The sequence below is a fragment of the Porites lutea genome, chromosome 2, assembly GCF_958299795.1.
Source record: "Porites lutea chromosome 2, jaPorLute2.1, whole genome shotgun sequence".
Lineage (NCBI taxonomy): Eukaryota > Metazoa > Cnidaria > Anthozoa > Scleractinia > Poritidae > Porites > Porites lutea.
The window spans coordinates 37,604,459-37,623,479 of NC_133202.1; the positions used below are offsets into that span (position 1 = coordinate 37,604,459).

Here is a 19,021-nt window from a genome sequence, read left to right on the forward strand (position 1 = left end):
CATAGGTATGTTGGGTTTGTGTAGTTTTGGTAACACCTCAGTCTGTTGTAGCGTCGAAAGTCGATCTTGTCGGTTTTCTTCAGTGTAAGCAGTTTGTTGTTAAGTTTGCGTTGCAGTGCGGGTGTCGGGTCTCGTCTAAGTACTTCGTAGGTCTGTTTGTCGTTAACAAGCGAGTCCATTTTGTCGTTGTAGTCTGTCTTGTCCATAACAACAGTCACCCGACCCTTGTCTGCGGGTAGCATGACTATGTTCTCGTCTGTTTTCGGTCGTTTAAGTGCTTTCTGTTGGTCAGGAGTCAAGTTACTGTTCGGTAATGAGGCTGATTGTAGAGTAGAGGTCACTCTACTTCTGATGTTATCCTTGGTCGATTCTGATAGCTCGTGTTGCCGAGACAGAACGGCCTCAACGCTAGATACAATAGCATCAGTAGGTATTTGTTTAGGTTTTACTGAGTGTTTAAGTCCGTAAGAAAGTACTTGTGTTTCAGTCTCGTCTAAGGGACGGGAAGAAATATTCCTGACCCAGTTTGCGTCGGGTTTACGTCGTTTAGCTTTTTTTGTGTCTTGCAGTCGTGTCAGTTTTTGTTTCGCTTTCGCGCGGTGCTGTTCAGCTGTCTTTTCAGCACGTTTGTCCGCAATAGTCTGTATAGTATTAAGTAAGGTAGTCGGTAAAAGTCGTTTAAGTTTGTCAAGTCGTTGTCTTATTTTGTCGTTGCAGTGATTGAGTCTTCTGTGACAGTCGTTTATCCGTGCTCGGATCAATCGTCTACAGGTGGCCTTGACGATTTGAATAGCCTCTTGTGTGTTCGACGGGGACTTAAGTCGAAGTCCTCTCGGAACTAGGCCAAGATCTTTGCAGCAGTGGTTGAACCACCGCTACCTACAGACGACATTATGGACCTACTCAACCTCTGTTTGACTTCGACGTACTTTCAGTACAACGGCAAACACTACAAACAGTTACACGGTACAGCTATGGGCTCTCCAGTTTCTGTTGTTGTAGCAGAAATTGTCATGCAAAACGTCGAGGAACAAGCCCAAGCTACCTACACGCGAACTGTACCTCTTTGGTTACGTTACGTTGACGACACATTCACCGCCGTACACAAAGACGGAATCGACGATTTTCACGAACACCTTAACAGACAGAAGGCGGACATACAGTTCACCAAGGAGATCGAAGAAAATGGTAAGATACCTTTTCTAGACTGCTTGGTCACTCGCGACAACAACAAACTAAAAACGACTATTTACAGAAAACCGACACATACCGACCGATTACTAGACCAGTCTTCGTACAACCCGACCTCTCACAAGGCTACTACTATCCGGACTCTGACGAGACGAGCGCAACTAGTTTGCGACTCACCTGACAGCCTACAAGACGAGACTGATTATCTTAACAACGTTTTTAGTAAGAACAATTACAACACGGACTTTGTTAGACGGAACACTCACAGTAACACTGATTCCAACTCTCAGACCAACTCTGGCCCTGTTAAGACAGCGACTATACCGTACATCAGAGGCACCTCTGAAACTATTGCACGTATATTACAACCGTACAATATACGTGTTGCGCACAAACCGATAACCACTTTACGGCGACTGCTTACTAATGTCAAGGACAAAGACAAACCGGAGGACAGACAGGGAGCAGTATACAAGATCAAATGCTGTGACTGCCAGGCTTCTTACATTGGTGAAACCGGCAGAAACCTAAGCACGCGACTGACCGAAGACAAACGCGCGGCGAGGAATGGTGACGTCAACAATCACATTGCTGAGCACCATTTAAAGACGAAACATCAAATTGACTGGGACTCTGCGACATGTATAACGTATTCTACAGACCACTATCAACGTCTTACTTTAGAAAGCTGGTTTACTAACTTAGAACAAACGCCACTGAATCGTAGCCAACAGTTACCAGCGCCGTACAAACGACTTATTGACGAGAGAACAACTGGAGAACTGACAATTTGACTAACAACAGACGACTGTTTAACTGTGACAATAGACGGATCGAAACGCACCAATCACTGATTACGAGTCTTCATAGCCAATAACATCACGGCTTAACTGACAGACGACCAATAACATCGCGACATAATTGACCAATCAGATCAATAACCAGAGTATAATACCATCAACTGACGTGATACAACTCACTTTGACTCTGAAAATGACTACCGCACAGGTTGTCGAAACGTCAGTCACTGTCAACAACATCAGTCCTATTCAGGACTACGTTCACCCGGACGATCAAACTCAACCTTTTGAAATGACTCCTGGGTTCAAACCTTTCACAGTTTTACTGAATTAGGGCCTCTTCATATTAGCCCGGTTTCCGAGATCTTGCCTTACCTTACCTCTAAATCCTTTGTAAAATTTTCGGTGTGTTCATATGAGAGGGCGGGCTGGCTAGGTTCCCGTGATCTCGGTTTTTCCAACCGAGATCTCGGTAAGCGGGCTGGAAATTTTGCCATATGAACACTTCATCCCGGTTACCGGTCCAGATGGCATCGTCTTGCATTGCCTATTTTACACATCATAGCATCCCATTTAACTGCAGTGAAACAGCTTTAAGAGTTACCGAAGCTATGATAGGGTCGAAAGTTGACCTTTTTTGTGTTGCGCCGTGTTTGCTTTGTTTCCCGAATTTGGCGCCAGAACTCGTCCCCAGGATCTTTGACCTTATCTCACCTAGGAAACCGGGCTGAAATTTCTCATATGAACCCAAGGCGAAATTCATCCCGGTCAACCAGGCTCATGTGAAGAGGCCCTTGGAGACTTTACGATCCGACGACGCGATGGCAACGAGAACAAAAAAATTAGTTTTAGAAGGCAAAACAACAACTTATATTTGCCCAATTTTACGTTTTATGAAGGACGTAAACAGGCGACGACGAAATTTTCTCTCTCTTCCTGAACTTGGATAGAGATCCTAGGAATTCAACTCCAGGGGGCTAGCAGGCAGAAATAATTGTAGCCTGTGAACAGGCCTTTGGTCGAGCGGGGTGGGGAGAGGGAAAAGCGAAAAGGGCTGTAGACAAACATTTGGGACCGCCGTTCCACGGTACCCGCTGTGCAACAGATCCTGATGCAAGCTCCTATTGGCGAGAACACTGACTGTTGACAGGTCTGATTAACATCGGCTTTTCGGTCGGCACGTAGCACGCGATTTGATCACAGAGTGGCAATAACAAAACAGTCCAAAGACTATTACCACGGTGAGGAACTACGCGCTCCGGTCAAAAGACACCAAGCTGGCGTTTATAGTTACCGAAGCACAATGAATTCTCCATAGCTGATGTAGCTTCGGTTTAAGATGCACTTCAACCTTATGATTCTGGATCTGTAAATCACTATCCGTGATAATTTTTAAACATTCTGCAAAGAAAACTAACGAGCTGGGCCCAGCGTCAGGATACAACATTGCAGAAAAACATTACATTCACGGACTAAGGAAGATCGCTTAGTTATTCAGATTGAGAAGACACTTTGGAGGAAAGTATAGTAAGACCCTTATTCAGCCGCAATCAAAAGAGGTCAAAGAAAATGCTCTTGCATCAGAGGGCAAATCCTGTCGACCAGAAACAAAAACCACAATAAATCGATATATGTGCTATGACCTCTCAGTTTGAAACAAGCGGCTAAAATCACATTTGCTGAGTGAAAATGCAGAACCTTCCGGAGAATAATCTACCCGTAGAGGAAAAAACTTATGGGAACAAGCAGCATTTTGGCATAAAGTAAAAGTCGTGTCACCCGAAGGTGTAATTCCTGTTGGCGATCGAAGCGCTGCGGATCTCTTTGTACTTGTCTTCGAAGCTTCACGTTCTGGAGAAGTCATGATAGTATCTGTACCTTCCGCATTCCAAGTTCGCTCATTGCAGCGGCTTGTTAAATTACAAACCGAACTAGCAAGACGAACGGCTTATTAATTCTCTTACCGCAGATCAACGACTTTTTGCAAAATCGACAATGAGGTTCGTGCTCCATTTCACTCTGGGCCCAGCGTCAGGATACAACATTGCAGAAAAACATTACATTCACGGACTAAGGAAAATCGCTTAGTTATTCAGATTGAGAAGACACTTTGGAGGAAAGTATAGTAAGAACCTTATTCAGCCGCAATCAAAAGCTTTACGCTTCAACGTTTTCAGACGGAGCAAAACACCGCTCATTTCCTGTTAATTTTCCCAGGAGTTACTCACGCGCGAAATTGATTGACCGATAACGATCTTACTGACAGATGATTGGCAGGATAATTACAAGAGGGAGGAATAGCGGCCTCAAACATGTCAAATGTTTGTCTACAGGCTCTCTCTCCCCCCCTTTCCCTTCCCTTTCCTCGCTATCTTTCCCCAAACAGAGAGCCTGTTCACAGGCTAAAATAATTGCGATAAAGACTGCAAGAGCGTAAATTCACCTTTTGAGCGTCTTTTTCGCTGTCATCGCGTCGTTGGATTGTAAAGTCTCTATTATTCATTTCCGACGCTACAATTTCTCTGAGTAAGAGACCAAACCGTAATTGAATACATTCTTTGTGGGTTGGCATTTAATCCCTTAAAGGTACTTTGTGTTTCCATTTTCCAAATTTGGTCAACGCCAGCCGGTTTGAGCCAAGAGAATTGTTTTAAGCATTAATCACTCTCGTTTCCAAACAAATATAAAAAGCAGTAGCAGAAGCATTAGTAATAGTAGTGGTAGTAGTAGTAGTACAAGTAGTAGTGCAAGTGGTAGTAGTAGTGGTGGTGGTGGTGGTGGTGGTGGAGGCGACGGGGGCGGCGGCGGCGGTGGCGGCAGTAGCAGCAGCAGCAGTAGTAGTAGTAGTTGTATCAATAGAATTACCTTTAAATTGAATCAAAGTGATGACGCTTAAGGTAATTCCCTTGAAATTAAATCTCAAGTGAAAATAGGTGAACGTCTAAAGTACCTGTCCATTATTATCAGGGGGTTCCTGGGGCTTAATATCCTCATCTGTGTCATCTGTGTCTGTATCCTCGCACTGTGAGGATTAAAAAAGACTGAGCAAAACATAATTATCCAGGCTCTGTGTTTAAATCATGATTGATTGCGATTAGAGTTGGCGGATAAAGACACTCGAGATTACGGGATTTGAGGAAAAAATTGAAATCGGAATTAAGAAGCTACTGAGGCTCTACTTGAGTGTTTTTCGCTTTATGCACAAAATCATTTTCTGGTCACTCGTTTTCCCGTTTATGTATGGATACATGCCACGTTGTCGCTCAGAGCGCTATCCAGGGAGCCTAGAACTGGAGAGGCCTGTGGATAGAATGCTAATGACGCCATGACGGCACTACACCACACCAGACGATCAGCTTACAATTTGTTAGGAACGTCAGACTGTGGTGTCGATTCCACTTCAAATTTAATTGATGATCCCATCATCCTACCCCCAGCCAACCTCGTCCCCAGGGTTTCTCCCTTACAAAATGGGAGAGACTGGAAAAGGCCCTTGCATCGGCTGGTCACTTGTTCCGTCGTACACCCTAAAATCCTGAGTTTAATAAATTATTGCTGAGTGAGATGCGACATTAAGCTAGTTTTTCCCTTCTCTCCCATTTTCTAAGGGAAAAGCCCTGGGGACCGGGATGAGGTTGAGCCCTAGCGTACTCCTCCTCCTTCTCCGGAACCATGCTGTAAAGCAGGCCCGTAACCAGGGGGGTGCACGGGGTGCGTTCGCACCCCCCCCCCCCCCCACAGGCCCCAAAGGTCCGCATTTTGATACTCAATATCCAAGTTAAGGCGTGTAGTCGGTTAAACTGAAGTTTCAAACTTAACAGTGATATTTAAACAAAATCAAAGAATGGAAAAAGCAGTAGTGTATTCACTGGGAAAATAAAATCAGCTGCACTCTAGTAGCCCGATCCATTCAGAACATTTCAATGAGCGCACAGATGTCCGAGCTTATCTAAATGAATAATGAAATTAACGTGCGCACGCTTTGCACGGGAGTTTACGACGAGCGAGCCAATGACAAGGGAGAGATCTCACGATTTTTGTCAGACACGTCCGCTATCACGTCGGGTAGTATTCTCTATTTGTACGAGCGCAGGAACGCCTGAAGATGCAAAATTACTTTTTTGTGTCATACGTTATGGGTAGGAGAGAACAGGAAAATAGAAAGAGGATGGCTGCAGCTAAATCTTGCCAGTCTCTCGATACACGGGTCTGTAAAGTACCCCGTCAATGACAATGACAGTGCAGTCTGCCATGACAGCCCAGCTGAAACCACGTCTTCAGATCTATCTCAGTTAACTACAGTTTTACAGCGAGATATAGGTGGTAAATCATACTTATTTTCGCAATGTCCACCAGTCTTGATCCCATTATTATTCTCTGAGATTTAGTCGCTATTCCTCGATATGAAACAAACTCGCTTAATAAAAAGCCAGTGAGGGAACGGAACACAGAGTAACAATTCGGAGAGAGACTGGGAGGGTTAATCTAAAGCAGCAATCCACAGGCATCCCAACCCATCAAAATAGAAGTTTTCGAGACAAAAAGAGGGAAAATACATTTTATGTTTCTCTTGGTCTCTTATCGTCGTTTCCTGATGTCATGACAATATTCTATGAAAAGTCGATGTGTACTTTCTTAACAATTCCGCACAATAAAAATACATTTCGGTAGTTTGGTCCACTTTGGCCTCGTTAGCACCCCCCCCCCCCCCCCCCCCCCCACACACACACACACACACACACACACACACACACACACACACACACATATAAAATCCTGGTTACGGGTTTACAGTGTAAAGGACAAGACATAACAATAATACCTTTCTTTGATTTCGTTATGTTTCGTACTTTGATCCTAGTTACTGGCGTAGTGACAATGTTTACCTTATTTCAATTGGTTTTGTAATGGGATATTTCGGCGTCCCCACGCTGATATAAAAGCGCGTGTTAACGTCTTTTTGGGCAGGAAGTCAAGTAGGATACGCGTCGTTACATCGTTTTGGTTGTTCTTAACCTTTGGCACAAGCGGGACCGCTATGTAAGTGATTTCTTTCGTTATATTGATTTACTACCGTTGTTTAGTAGTGGGCAAAAGTACACGAATGTTACTGTACAATACAGATTTAAGTTTAATTGATTTATTATTGTCTCAAGAGATAAAAGCGGATTTGAACGCCTGTTAGAGCGACGCCCACACTTTTGCTTTAAAGTACTAGGATTAAGATCAGATTTATGGAATTATTGTCTAATTGAAGGTTATGTAGTTTTTAAATAGTTTTTTTCCATCTTGTTATCGACCTAATAGTCATAGAATCGTCATATTACCGTTTTCAAGCTTAGTTTGTTGATTGCGCGTTATCTTGGTATCATCGCCTTTATTATTATTTGAGTTTACGGTCAACTGACTTTTTTCATTTGGTCTTTTGGTATTTGGTCAATTAAATCACAGTTAACTGTCACCTTTGGTTTTCCAAGGTTTTCATTTTTGCGACCCGTAAAATAGTCTCTAACTTAACCTGCTGCGACACTCTCCTGGAAGTTTCGTTCCTCATTTCCTTGTTTGTCGTCGCCAGCCCCACATGCCAAAGGGAGAAGTAATTAATGACGCAGAGAGATTTGAGGTTGTTATTTTTGGACTTCTACGGTATTTTTAAGTTCACTTCCTTGCCCATTGCATGTTTAATGTACAATTATTGGATGACGTTTTTTGTGATATTCGGAACAATCAAAGTCGAGGTAAATGTTATTAGCCAAGCCGAAGGCCGAGGCTGATAACACTTACCGAGACCTTGATAATTCTCGATATCACAAAAACCGAATCTAATAATTGTTTTATTATACATTGTTTTGAAAAAAATAAGGACAAACACAGCATTACGTACAACACAGTTTGACATTGCTCTCGGACATTATGTATTGCGCGCGCAACCTAAAGATTAGTCACTAATCTGCTAGGAGATAACTAATTATTAATCTTGCGGTTGCTGTTATTTCCCAAATTAATTGTAAGCTCTTAGCCAATGAGAAGACAGATAGTAAGTACAACGTACAATAAGTTAACTTACGATATGGTCTCCCTGTTCAGGGACTGTTCCACGACTGTTGTTTTTGACTGAGCCCGCGTCAAGACCACTTGCACCCAATGGATCAAAGCCTGGATTGGCTGTACCAGATGATTCATCACCTCCTCGATGCATATTATCAGTCATTGTTCTGCCAAGATTACACAGAGGGTTATGGTTGAGGTTGAATTTTGAGGAAATGAAATAGTTTAATCATTCTATCAAGAATATTGCCTGCAATACATAAGAACATATGTGCAGATGGCCAAATTTTCTTAAGACACCAAAATGCCAGAAAAACACAAATGACATATTCACGGTAATTCTACTAGCCTGCGCCAAAGACGAAACTAAATTCTGGTTAACTCCGTCTTACTAACCGAGATTAAGGTGGCTCCGTAACTAATATAGGCTGGTTGAGCTTTGACGAACTTTTCGTCGTAACTTTTTCGTTTCTAACGCGATGGCTCCGAAACTTTGCAAAGAGCAACAGATATCTTTCAGCATTAATATGAAATACACCGTGTTTCAAGTTTACCCCTCTGCAGTGGCAGCTTTTATATCTTCGTTAACTTAGCTTCTTGGACACAAAAGTGTCAGAAAGGACACATTTTGAGACTCCCGAAGGTTTCCGGACTAAGGGCCTGTTTACATGGATGTGATGGACCCCTTGAGGTAACCCGCTTAGGTGGGGTAAAAAAAAATAAACCTCCTTTACGTGCAATCTTACAACCCAGCCATCCCGGGGTACACTTTCTCAAGACAGGAGCCGATAAGCACGAAAAAACTTGAAAATGGGCAAGGATGTACGAGGAATAGAAAGAGGGAAATGTGCTTGTGGTGAATGCGAGGATTTCATGAGGTCAGATGGATCAACTTATGGCTATTGTGGCTGTTTGCCGACTCGCCATTCTAAAAAGGATGCCCGCTACTCCTCTGACTCTGTTGGTGGCACATCGGCTGCAAGAACAAGTGAAAGCGCAAGTCCAGAGAAGTGGAAAGATGAAGACCTAGGGTGGTTCCCGAACCCAAAGGGCGAATATACTGAATTCTCAAATAGTATTCTGCCAAAATTCTACCTGTCCTTTTGGACCACTTGTCCCTACAAGGAACCATTTCGCCACTGTTTCGTGACTGAAAGAAAGGGCCAGTGGAAAGTTCGCGAGGCTTTGAAAGCAATAAATCACAGAGCCCCGCGCGGAAACATCAAAATATGGGCAAAAGCGGACACGGGTCGAGAGAGACAATTATGTTAGTTGGGAGAAGATAGTTTTTTGATATATAAATTTTTCGACACCTGTAATATAATTTAGATTAATGTTGATTGGTAGCTTTGCTTGTATATACAAAATAGAAGCGACATTGAGTAATTTTTTCCTTGCCAATCAAACTGTGACCCTCCCCCGGTTGAGAATAAAACAGGTTTGACGCTCCCCAATTTGTAAAAAAGTTACTAAGGACCCTCCCCTCCGAAGCCCCGTTTTCCCGAGAAATATACAGTGAAAGACCATATTTCTATTACTAAACTAGAAAAAGACGGTCATTATTACATCCAAACACGGCACAAGGATCTTTTTTCCCATTACAATCTTATTCTAAGAAAACTTTAAGAAAAAATGTCCCGAAAAGCGCCCGAACATACAAACGAAATGTGCTCATGCCCCCTGGGCATCCTATAATACTCCTTAAATCGAATTAATTCAATATGGCCGCCGTATCGATAAAAAGGTCTATTATTATTGCAATTATGGCTAATTACATTCCATGCTTTAATTTTGTTTACAAGCTGCCATGTTTTCTAGGATTTTTGTGGCAGAAAAATCGTACAAAGAGTTTAAGTATTAAATTTGGTTGAAACTTCTAAAGATTTCTATTTCCTTATTTTTATTGATTTAAAAATCACTGAAACAAGGTTTACTACCATTCAGTGCCCGTTTGTAGCTTTTGAATAAACCTTTTTTTTTTCGCAGTCTCCTTGTCACAAGTGTGCGTCAACACTTAAAAATTATGCGCTCATCTTTAATCCAGTTATGAATATCTCGAAAACCTGTCGATATCAGTCGTTGTACTGCGTGCATACGCTTTAGATAAATGCATAACAATGAGCCCAAGGTGTTTCCCGTGACCTTAATCGTAGCGCGCGCTCAACCTCAAAGCAGGCAAAGGTTGAGGATTTGATCAATAACTGAAAGTTTTGGTCAATTTCCCAAGTGTGGGGAAGGATACATTCGTCAAATGTAGCTAAAAATCTCCACCCAGGTGCAAAATACTATCTGATAGACAAGAATTTTATTTCACATACCTATTAAGTTGAATTTAACTTATCTCCCTACATATTGCAATTATTGTCTCTATAAAAAAGTAACGTTGCAAACATTGAAAATAAAAACATTTTACTGATATATTTGTTTCATTCATTTCATTTCATTTATGGGCTTCTATTAAAATATTTCAATATAGTTAATTATAAATAGAGCCACTCTCCTGAAAATTATAATAAAGATCTTATCTCAACTAAAATGTCACCAAACTAGGAAATAAAGATCAATCAAACTAAAAAACGACAAGCCTTTTTAACTATTTTCAGTAGATACACCTTCAGAAAGGACGACGCTCTGTAACCAAAATCAATACTCCCTCAGTCTCTCTGCCGAAAAAATCAAATGCCCTTTCCCCGAGCAGGTGTACTCGATTAAACCTCCCACCCAGGGAATGGATTTCACTTAAAATCCCCGCCTACTGCCGGTACTACCCCTGCAGGGTTTACATTGATAGGTGCATAAGCGTCAATTTCAACGCAATTTTTTATCCTTTTATCTTGAACCGAGAGAGAGTTTTATAGTCTTTCAAAATAAGATAAAAATTGTTTTACAAACTATATTGAGACGGAATATTTGTACTTCTTTACCGAAAATATTTTCTCCATTAAAACTGAAGGCTTTGCAAAGAATGAATGACAATCAGAACACTCATGTCATTCCCTCACAATCTAGCCAGTAGTGAATATCGGTCGTGCAATGTCTTGGAACTAACTTACAGGACAAGATCGGGAAGTCATGATGTATACTGATCGCATGCAATAGTCGTGTGCAACTATGCAAAAATCGTACCGTCTAAATCTCACCTTCGGAGAGATCCGGGTACGAGGGGTGATTAATAAGAAAGGTTCCCTCCGGCCTCGGTCGCGATTGTCAGGTTTAGAATTTAGTAAGCCGCTTAGCTTTAGCTAGACTTTTTCTGACGTAAATGGAAATATTAATCTCAATTTTAGAAAATATGCACAGTCAACTCTTTCTTAATGGACACTTCTATAAGACGGACACCTGGTGTTGGTCCCTGCCGTTTTCCAGTCATTTTAAGACGGACACCTCTCTAAGACCTTGACGGACAACGGACACTTTGAAGCCATCAAAGGACACATGAGAAGTGCTTTATGCAGTGAAAAATACTTTTAAAACGGAAACATAGGTACTCTACATGCATGGCAGTAAAGTGTAGTTAGCTTTAGCTAGACATTTTCTGACGTAAATGGAAAAATTAAGTTCAATTTTAGAAAATATGCACAGTCAACTCTTTCTTAATGGACACTTCTATAAGACGGACACCTGGTGTTGGTCCCTGCCGTTTTCCAGTCATTTTAAGACGGACACCTCTCTAAGACCTTGACGGACAACGGACACTTTGAAACCATCAAAGGACACGTGAGAAGTGCTTTATGTAGTGAAAAATACTTTTAAAACGGAAACATAGGTATTCTACATGCATGGCAGTAAAGTGTAGTTAGAGGAAGCAAATTTCATAACCAAATACAGTATGTTTCCTACAGCTCGTACAGCCGACTCCAGATAACTCGAACTTTCAAGGGAAACCGAAAAAAGTTCGAGTTATCGGGAGCTCGAAGAAAATAGCCGGGGCCAGGAGTAAGAAAAAGAACAGTTTTCACTGCACAGCAGAGAACATTTCAATCACATTTAATTGTAAAAAATGTGAAATGAAAATTAAAAGATACTTCTAGATTATAAATCATGAACGTAACGTAACAAAACATTGCCTAAATAGAGCATGCGTTTTACTGTATTGAGAAGTAAAGCTGTTTCACGTTAGATTTGCGACAATCAACACCAACCTCCACTGGTAATCTATACTCCTACAGCACATTCTACCGCACGTTGATGAGAAATTCAAAATTAAATGTTTCGGACGCCAGTAGACTGTTTTTGTCCCGACCTTTTAAGGGCTCAAAACATGGTTCGAGTTATCGAGGTACACTTATATAGAAAAGATCTGAGACGAAACAAAAATTACTTCGAGTTAGCGGGAGGTTCGAGTTACCGAGGGTAAAATGATAGTAAATGTATGAAGGAAATCCAGGGGAAATCGATTTTGGTTCGAGCTAGCGAGGGTTCGAGTTATCGGGAGTCAACTGTATGTTCAAACCATTTATTATCCTCATTTAAACACCACAAGGAGAGTTGACCTGTTCACCTGTAAAAGAGCCTGTAAAACAGTTATTGGCCGTATTTGTACTAGTACGTCTTAAACGTCCAGAGGCATTAAACATCTGAGGTTAAGCGCGTCGTTAAATGCGTCCCGTTTTTATACTAGACGTCTTAGCATCTGAGACGACTAATTCATCTGTTAAGTGCGTCGATCGGACGCACTTAACTTCAGACGTTTAATTCGTCTGACGTTTAATCGGGGGCACCCAACGTCAATTTTCGGAAAATATCTGTTCGGAAGACGATTTGAGATCTAGAATTTTCGGAACATTTGTTGTAAAATTTCTTGCTTGCCTACCTCTCCTAGGATTTTCGAACTTCTAAAAAATGAAAAATGGTATAATTGCCCATTTTTAACGGATTTTTACCCTAAAAAGGTCACGTAAAATTTTTGGGACCCTTTTTCTGGCTGAAATTTTCGAAAAGGTAAGTTTTGATCCCTATAATTTTCGGATCCTAGACTTTCAGCTAGGAAATCGGAACAGATGAAAAATATTTAGGGGACAAAAATATGCCTATATTTACCGTTTAAATACTAAAATACGTTTAATAACGCTATGCTTAAGTTGTTTGAACTATATTCTCGTTGGGTTCCCGTGTTTAATGCGCCTGCCTTACGTCCCGTATTTATACTAGACGTCAAAGACGTCTTAGACGTCCTCTAGTATAAATACGGCTATTTTCTCGCTCTTTAAGCTGAAGTCTTTCAGTGTTAAGAGCTTAAAATGCTCCCAACAAAAACAAATCATTATAACAGATTAATTTTCGCATGCTTAAGTATTTGCAATACTTGTATTATACTGTAATTTTATTATGTTATTGTGTTCTTACGCCTTTAGACCACTTAGCCGTACGCGTTGGCTTGTAATGAACGTTTGATTGTAAACTTGTACAATAATGAAAAAATGATTCCACTTTTCTATTACATTTTTTCAATTTTTACTGTTTTGCACAAGTGAAACAGATGTGTATTCATTACAAATGGGTTCAGATTTCTTTACAATTACTGGACATAACACTGGTGTCACGTTATAATCTACTGGACTCTTTTTTAGCCGGACACCTCTCTAAGACGGACAGTTACTTTCAGCTGGTTCACCTAGAATTCACACAAAAAAACAACCCAAGCCAGGTCGTTTTAAAAGGCTTTTTAGAAACATTCCTTTAAGGTGACTCGACCCAGTTTTTTTGGGGGGGGTACCATCCTACTTTGAAGCTCTCTGGTATCCCCACCTTTACTTTTATCGTAAGTCTAACACATAGAATGGATAACATATAGATCAATCTACAATACAACATAAAATGTTTGGCGATCGGAGTAAATGTCACGTGGTTATAATGCCACGCCCCTTTGAGGTCTGAGTCGAAAATCTGCTGTTGCCAACATTTTTTCGTGAAAATCTCTCGGATACACGTAGTGCGCATTAGTGCCTTGCGCTGAAGAGAGTTTCACCAAAATCGCAAAGACTCAATTCGAGAAATTCAGCGGTTTCCAAATTTAGATCATAATTTATGCGAAAATGATAAGCAAACTTTACACGATTATATCTAATAAACTATGAGATTCATCCCTTTATTTTGGGCATCGCTATAACAGATGGGTCCTTGCAAGTCAGCAAAACGCTTTAGGGCCTTGTAAATGCGCGCGATTTCGAGCAAAGCGAACAGATAGAAATTATAGTTTTCGCTATTTGTTGACGTTTGTCAGCGTTTAAGAGTCCTTCTCACGAAAAAAGCATTTTCTTAAAAATTCGTAGTTTTTTTTCTTCAAATTTTTTCGGGCGACAATTGATTAACTAACTACCCGGATTCTGAATTTCATGGTCATTGAAATACTGTGACATTATCTTCTATAAGCCCAAACTTGAGTAAACATTGAAGATTTTTAGCGTTTTGGCTGAGTTTGTGCTTTGGGAGTTGTCTATTGTTTCTAGTCTGTCATTATACAGCATTCTTGTTTTGTACGCGTGCAATGACGCTTGGCTGACTTCCGAATGCTCACCGAGATATGATAATTTAGTATGAGAAAATAGAAGGGATTCCCGTCACGAGTTGGTTTAATTATTGGCTTGCATTAAACCTATGAAAAAATGATTTTAATAGTAAGTAGATTTAGTGTGTAGCACTTCTTGAGTTTTTTTGCAAAGGCACAAGAAGCACGAGAATTGATTAAAAATTGTGAGTTAAACCTCTATGTGTCACGCGATGGCCTGTCTCATTGTACCAATGGGCGGCACATTCCCACCCCAAAAATATCCAAGTTCCCCCCCCCCCCCCCCCTCCTCAGGGACGGGTCATAGGTCCTAGGTCTTAGTTTTCAAGGGTCTTAGTTTAATATTGATGGAATACTTATTATAATTGCGTTTGTGTTGACATCCGTATTTTACGTTACCCTGATCTGAGAGGTTTTTCTAGAAATCTTTCTCCGCGAAAGAGAGAGCGAGAAGCGAAGCGGTGACAACGAGTCAAAAATTTCAAGAAAAACCTCTGGTACCAGTCAGAGTAATTTTACGTTGAAGAGGCTTACAAAACATGACCCATGATTTTGATCAGTTGCGGAATCAAACAAATGTAGGCGAAATGCTCCCTTGTTTTTGTACTCCACTATGCCTTGGTCCTCTTGAGAAGGCTGTATTGGATAAAGAAAATTGAAGACTGTTGGAGACAACCAGCTACAACCCATAAAAGACACCCAGGAAAAAACGACGACGCTTCTCAGTTATATAAACGATGTCTCTGTCGATTTAAACGAGGTCTTTCTTCATGTAACTTACTTCTTTCTTAAAGACCTAGTTGTTGATGATGTCTTAGCTATAGTTTTTCTTCTCACTTTGCTGTCCCAGGAGACCGGAAATGTTGGGGTAGTGTAGGAGCTGCTCGTAAGGTCTCTCCTAAAAATTGTGTCTTTTCACCGGAATCGACTCCTTTTGAGTCATACAGCTGTCTCCTCTGCCCAGGTAATTTATTGATTAATGTCTTCACTTTTTCTTTTTATTTATTCTATCGTTATAGCTAATATATATCTGTGTGGATTTGGTACACGGTGCCTGTACTGAGTCTCTAGACAGCCAAGTTCAAAGATCAACTACTCACCCTCCCCACCCATGAAGCTTATGACTAGTCAATCACTTCCCCCAAGCTCTGCTAGTAGTGTTATGATTATGAGTCACCGCATTGATTTGGCTGGCCTGGCCCGCAGGAAAAATTCTCTGACTTTGCACTGCTTTCTGACATGAAACTCTAATCAAAGTGAAAAAATCTCCCCTCCCTACCCCCCTGGTTTTCACACAAAACAAGTCAGCCACCCACCCACGGATAGGTCTGGGCCTGGGCTCTCTGCTGACACCTAGCAAGACAGCAAGCCCACTGGTTTTTTCCCGGCCTTGTACTCTAGCTTGAACACGGGCGATGCCCGTCACGTTCAAGCGAAAACTTAGAGGGCACCTTTTAGCAAAATCACACAGATATATATATAAATATATATATATTTTTTCCAAATCGATCGCTTGGCACCTTCTTTCACAGATTCTTGCATACACTTGCACCGACTGACGTCCAATAAGTAACAAGACTTGATCAAGATAACCTTTTAGCAATAGAAAAAAGATTTTAAAACGCTTAACTCTTAGAATATTTAATTTCTATATTTTTAGCAACTTCCTTACAATCTCATTATATATGCGCTACCCAGATTCAAAGAACCAAAGGAAATTTAGATATGGTAATATTTTAAACCTCCATCAATATAGATCGTTTTCGTTGTCACGAAACAAAAAATTAAATAGGAAATCGTCCAGTGGACGAAGACAAGAAAATGAAGTGTTATAAAAGACTAACATATAAACAATTTGTCCAAGTCTCAGGTTTTTGTGGCTCACAGTTTCTGAGTTATTTGCCGAAACGTTTCACGCACCTTTGTGGAGCTTTTTTATGGAGACGCCATATTGGTGTACCGTTTTGGTGCACCAATATGGCCGCGGGAAACACAAAAAAACAGCTGGAGTTCACTTTTTCTATAAAGCTCTAACTTAAGTTACTTTTCACTCGAGAGCTAGCACACGTGCGTATAAACATATCTTCTAATACCTGAAATGCTTGTACGGCTGAAAATCAAGGAGAAAATTTTTTCAACGAGACAGCATTCCTATTTTGGTGTCACGCATTGTGAAAACTCGGAAGTTCAAATTGCTGTATCTTCGAAATGAAACATGCTACGGGAAATGGAAACTTGTACAAAGATTTATTTTTTGTTTGTTTTCAACCTAGTGTAAATAAGAATTCGTAAAACCTCGCTATTTTGACTTTACAATTTGATGACTGTCACTGTGAAAACCATCTAGATACTTCTTTCAGGTTGCAAATGATGACTTCGTTCATTTTGTTAAAAAAAATTAACTCTACTGATAACTTCCTTGACACAGAAGGGGGATGCACTCAGGTAGGTTTTTGGTGGGTATAACGGAAAAAATGGCTTCCAAGTTAGAACCCTCTTTATTTCAAATGACACTCTCTACTGGAAATAGGTTAACTGAGTCTAACAACCCGTTAAAGGTATTTATTATGTAGTTGATACATGCGGCAAAACTTTTGAGAATGAAGACATTTCCTACCCCATCCCCATTGGCAGTTAACTTTCCATGAGGCTGAGGACATTAATATGCTAATCAGAGTAACCTGCAAAAACAACTTGGGCAAGTTTTTCTGCAGTATTTCTGCACATCATGTATAAATGTTTCGACTCTTTAATTCATGTTTACTATTTGTGTGAAATTGTATAGATTGCTGCATGCATAACTAAATGTTGGCGCTATGCGAAACTTTTACCTTTTCGGCTGTTTGCTCCTAAGATTATATAGACAGCTTCGTTATCATTGTTTGTTGTTTGATAGGGGTTGTAGAAATGATTCTTGGGCTTACTGATACCTCAATCGATAAAATTCTAGTAGTTCAAAATAACCTACAACAGACGTTATGGGTGCTTCTTTGTAGGTGACGCATTAATTGTCAAAATGTCATGCATCTTTGCTTGAGTTATCATAAAATTAAACCAGGGACTATTTAATTGCAGATTTGCGTCGAGACATATGCGCGATAACTTATAATTAGGTGAAAAGTTAGGAGAGCCTGGTACGGAAATATCATGCATTAAGACGTCTCTTATTTCGTTTGTTGTATGCAAACAAGGGAAGTGCAAATAGAGGAGACGTCTGCACGCAGGTATAGTGCTAAATACACTCACATCAGTATCACTTAAATTCATGGCACTCGACTGAATCTACTGCTTTACCCTTCAGGCTTTAAAACCAAACGATAAAAGCAGTTATGGGGCGACACGTACCTTCCCTTTTCCCGTAGCGAAATCTCTATAAAACGAAAGTACTCTCTTCTTTAACCCATATCTTTCAGCTGCCAAATATAACGAGAACGCTCTTCTCTTCAACTTGGAGGCAAAGTGACCTTAGGGATAAAAGCTACGCCTATTGTAACACTTGATTCCAAGAAACCCACGTGGTGAATACCTTTTATGGTCAAAATATGATGAGCTTTAGTAATTTTGATTTGAATTTTGATTATTCTGAGAAACTTGAAACTAAAAGGGTGCAGAACATAAAGGCCCCTGGGCTATTATTAGTGTGCTAACGATCAAAAATCGAATTTCTTGCACGTTCTTTGGAACCTTTTATGAAGTTCGTTGGAGGTAGACTTTAATGGGCGTTTACAATACTGAACTCACCGGCAGGTAACCACTTCTCATTTATGCTCCAGATTGCCGGGTTCATTTCCTGACGACACGGAACGGTACGCGACAGTAGTTGGAGAACCGTTCCAATCCTTAAAAAAGGTACGTGCTATCGTCCTGTATTTGCAGCCTCAAATCTCCGCAATGTACTCGAACTCCGTTACTGCGCTGTCCAAACAAACTAGAAACAGGAGACCCACACGAGTGAAAAATTTAATCCTAAAACGTGGCGATAGTATAGCATCCCGGGGGGGAAGCACTCGACTTAGCGTAAACGGGTACGTACCACTGAACAGGGTAACTCTTGGTGATAACTTTCTTAACACATATTTCAGTATATAGAACTGGGGATGCCTGTATTCAGGTCGGTTTAATTTTGGGTGGCGTATAACATCAATGAATATGCATGCTTCAAGCTTTAACCCTGTTTTTCATGGATGTTTTATTAAAGTAATGCCCTCTACCAGAAACAGGTCAACTTCTAACAAACCGTTTCTCATATTTATTATGCACCTAATACAGCATAAATGCTGATGCGTTATTTATCGCGCTCTCCCGCCACTTCCTCCCCATCTGAGGAAGCTGATCAGGGCAAACATTATTATAATCAGTTGTTTTATAGGAGATGAAGGTATAATTCTTTTGTTTAATAATACCTCACAACCAACATTATTCGTGTTTATATGTAGCTGATAAGCATTCCGTGCATCTTTTCGTGACTTGTAAC

The 19,021-nt window shown here is 40.7% G+C and overlaps 2 protein-coding genes across 2 annotated transcripts in view; one reads left to right on the forward strand and one right to left on the reverse strand.

Annotated features, from left to right (window-relative positions):
• The window catches only part of LOC140928434 (uncharacterized), a 28,482-nt gene extending 20,280 nt beyond the window's left edge, over positions 1 to 8,202 (reverse strand). Inside the window, exons 1-3 of the mRNA XM_073378186.1 lie at positions 8,059 to 8,202; positions 4,942 to 5,013; positions 37 to 641 (exon numbers count right to left, since the gene is read on the reverse strand). Of these exons, the coding sequence (XP_073234287.1) occupies positions 37 to 641; positions 4,942 to 5,013; positions 8,059 to 8,202 (821 nt within the window). The remainder of the gene's footprint in view (positions 1 to 36; positions 642 to 4,941; positions 5,014 to 8,058) is intronic.
• Positions 1 to 19,021, forward strand: part of LOC140928538 (ephrin-B2a-like) — a 145,237-nt gene that overhangs the window by 100,466 nt on the left and 25,750 nt on the right. The gene's annotated exons all lie outside the window — the stretch shown is intronic.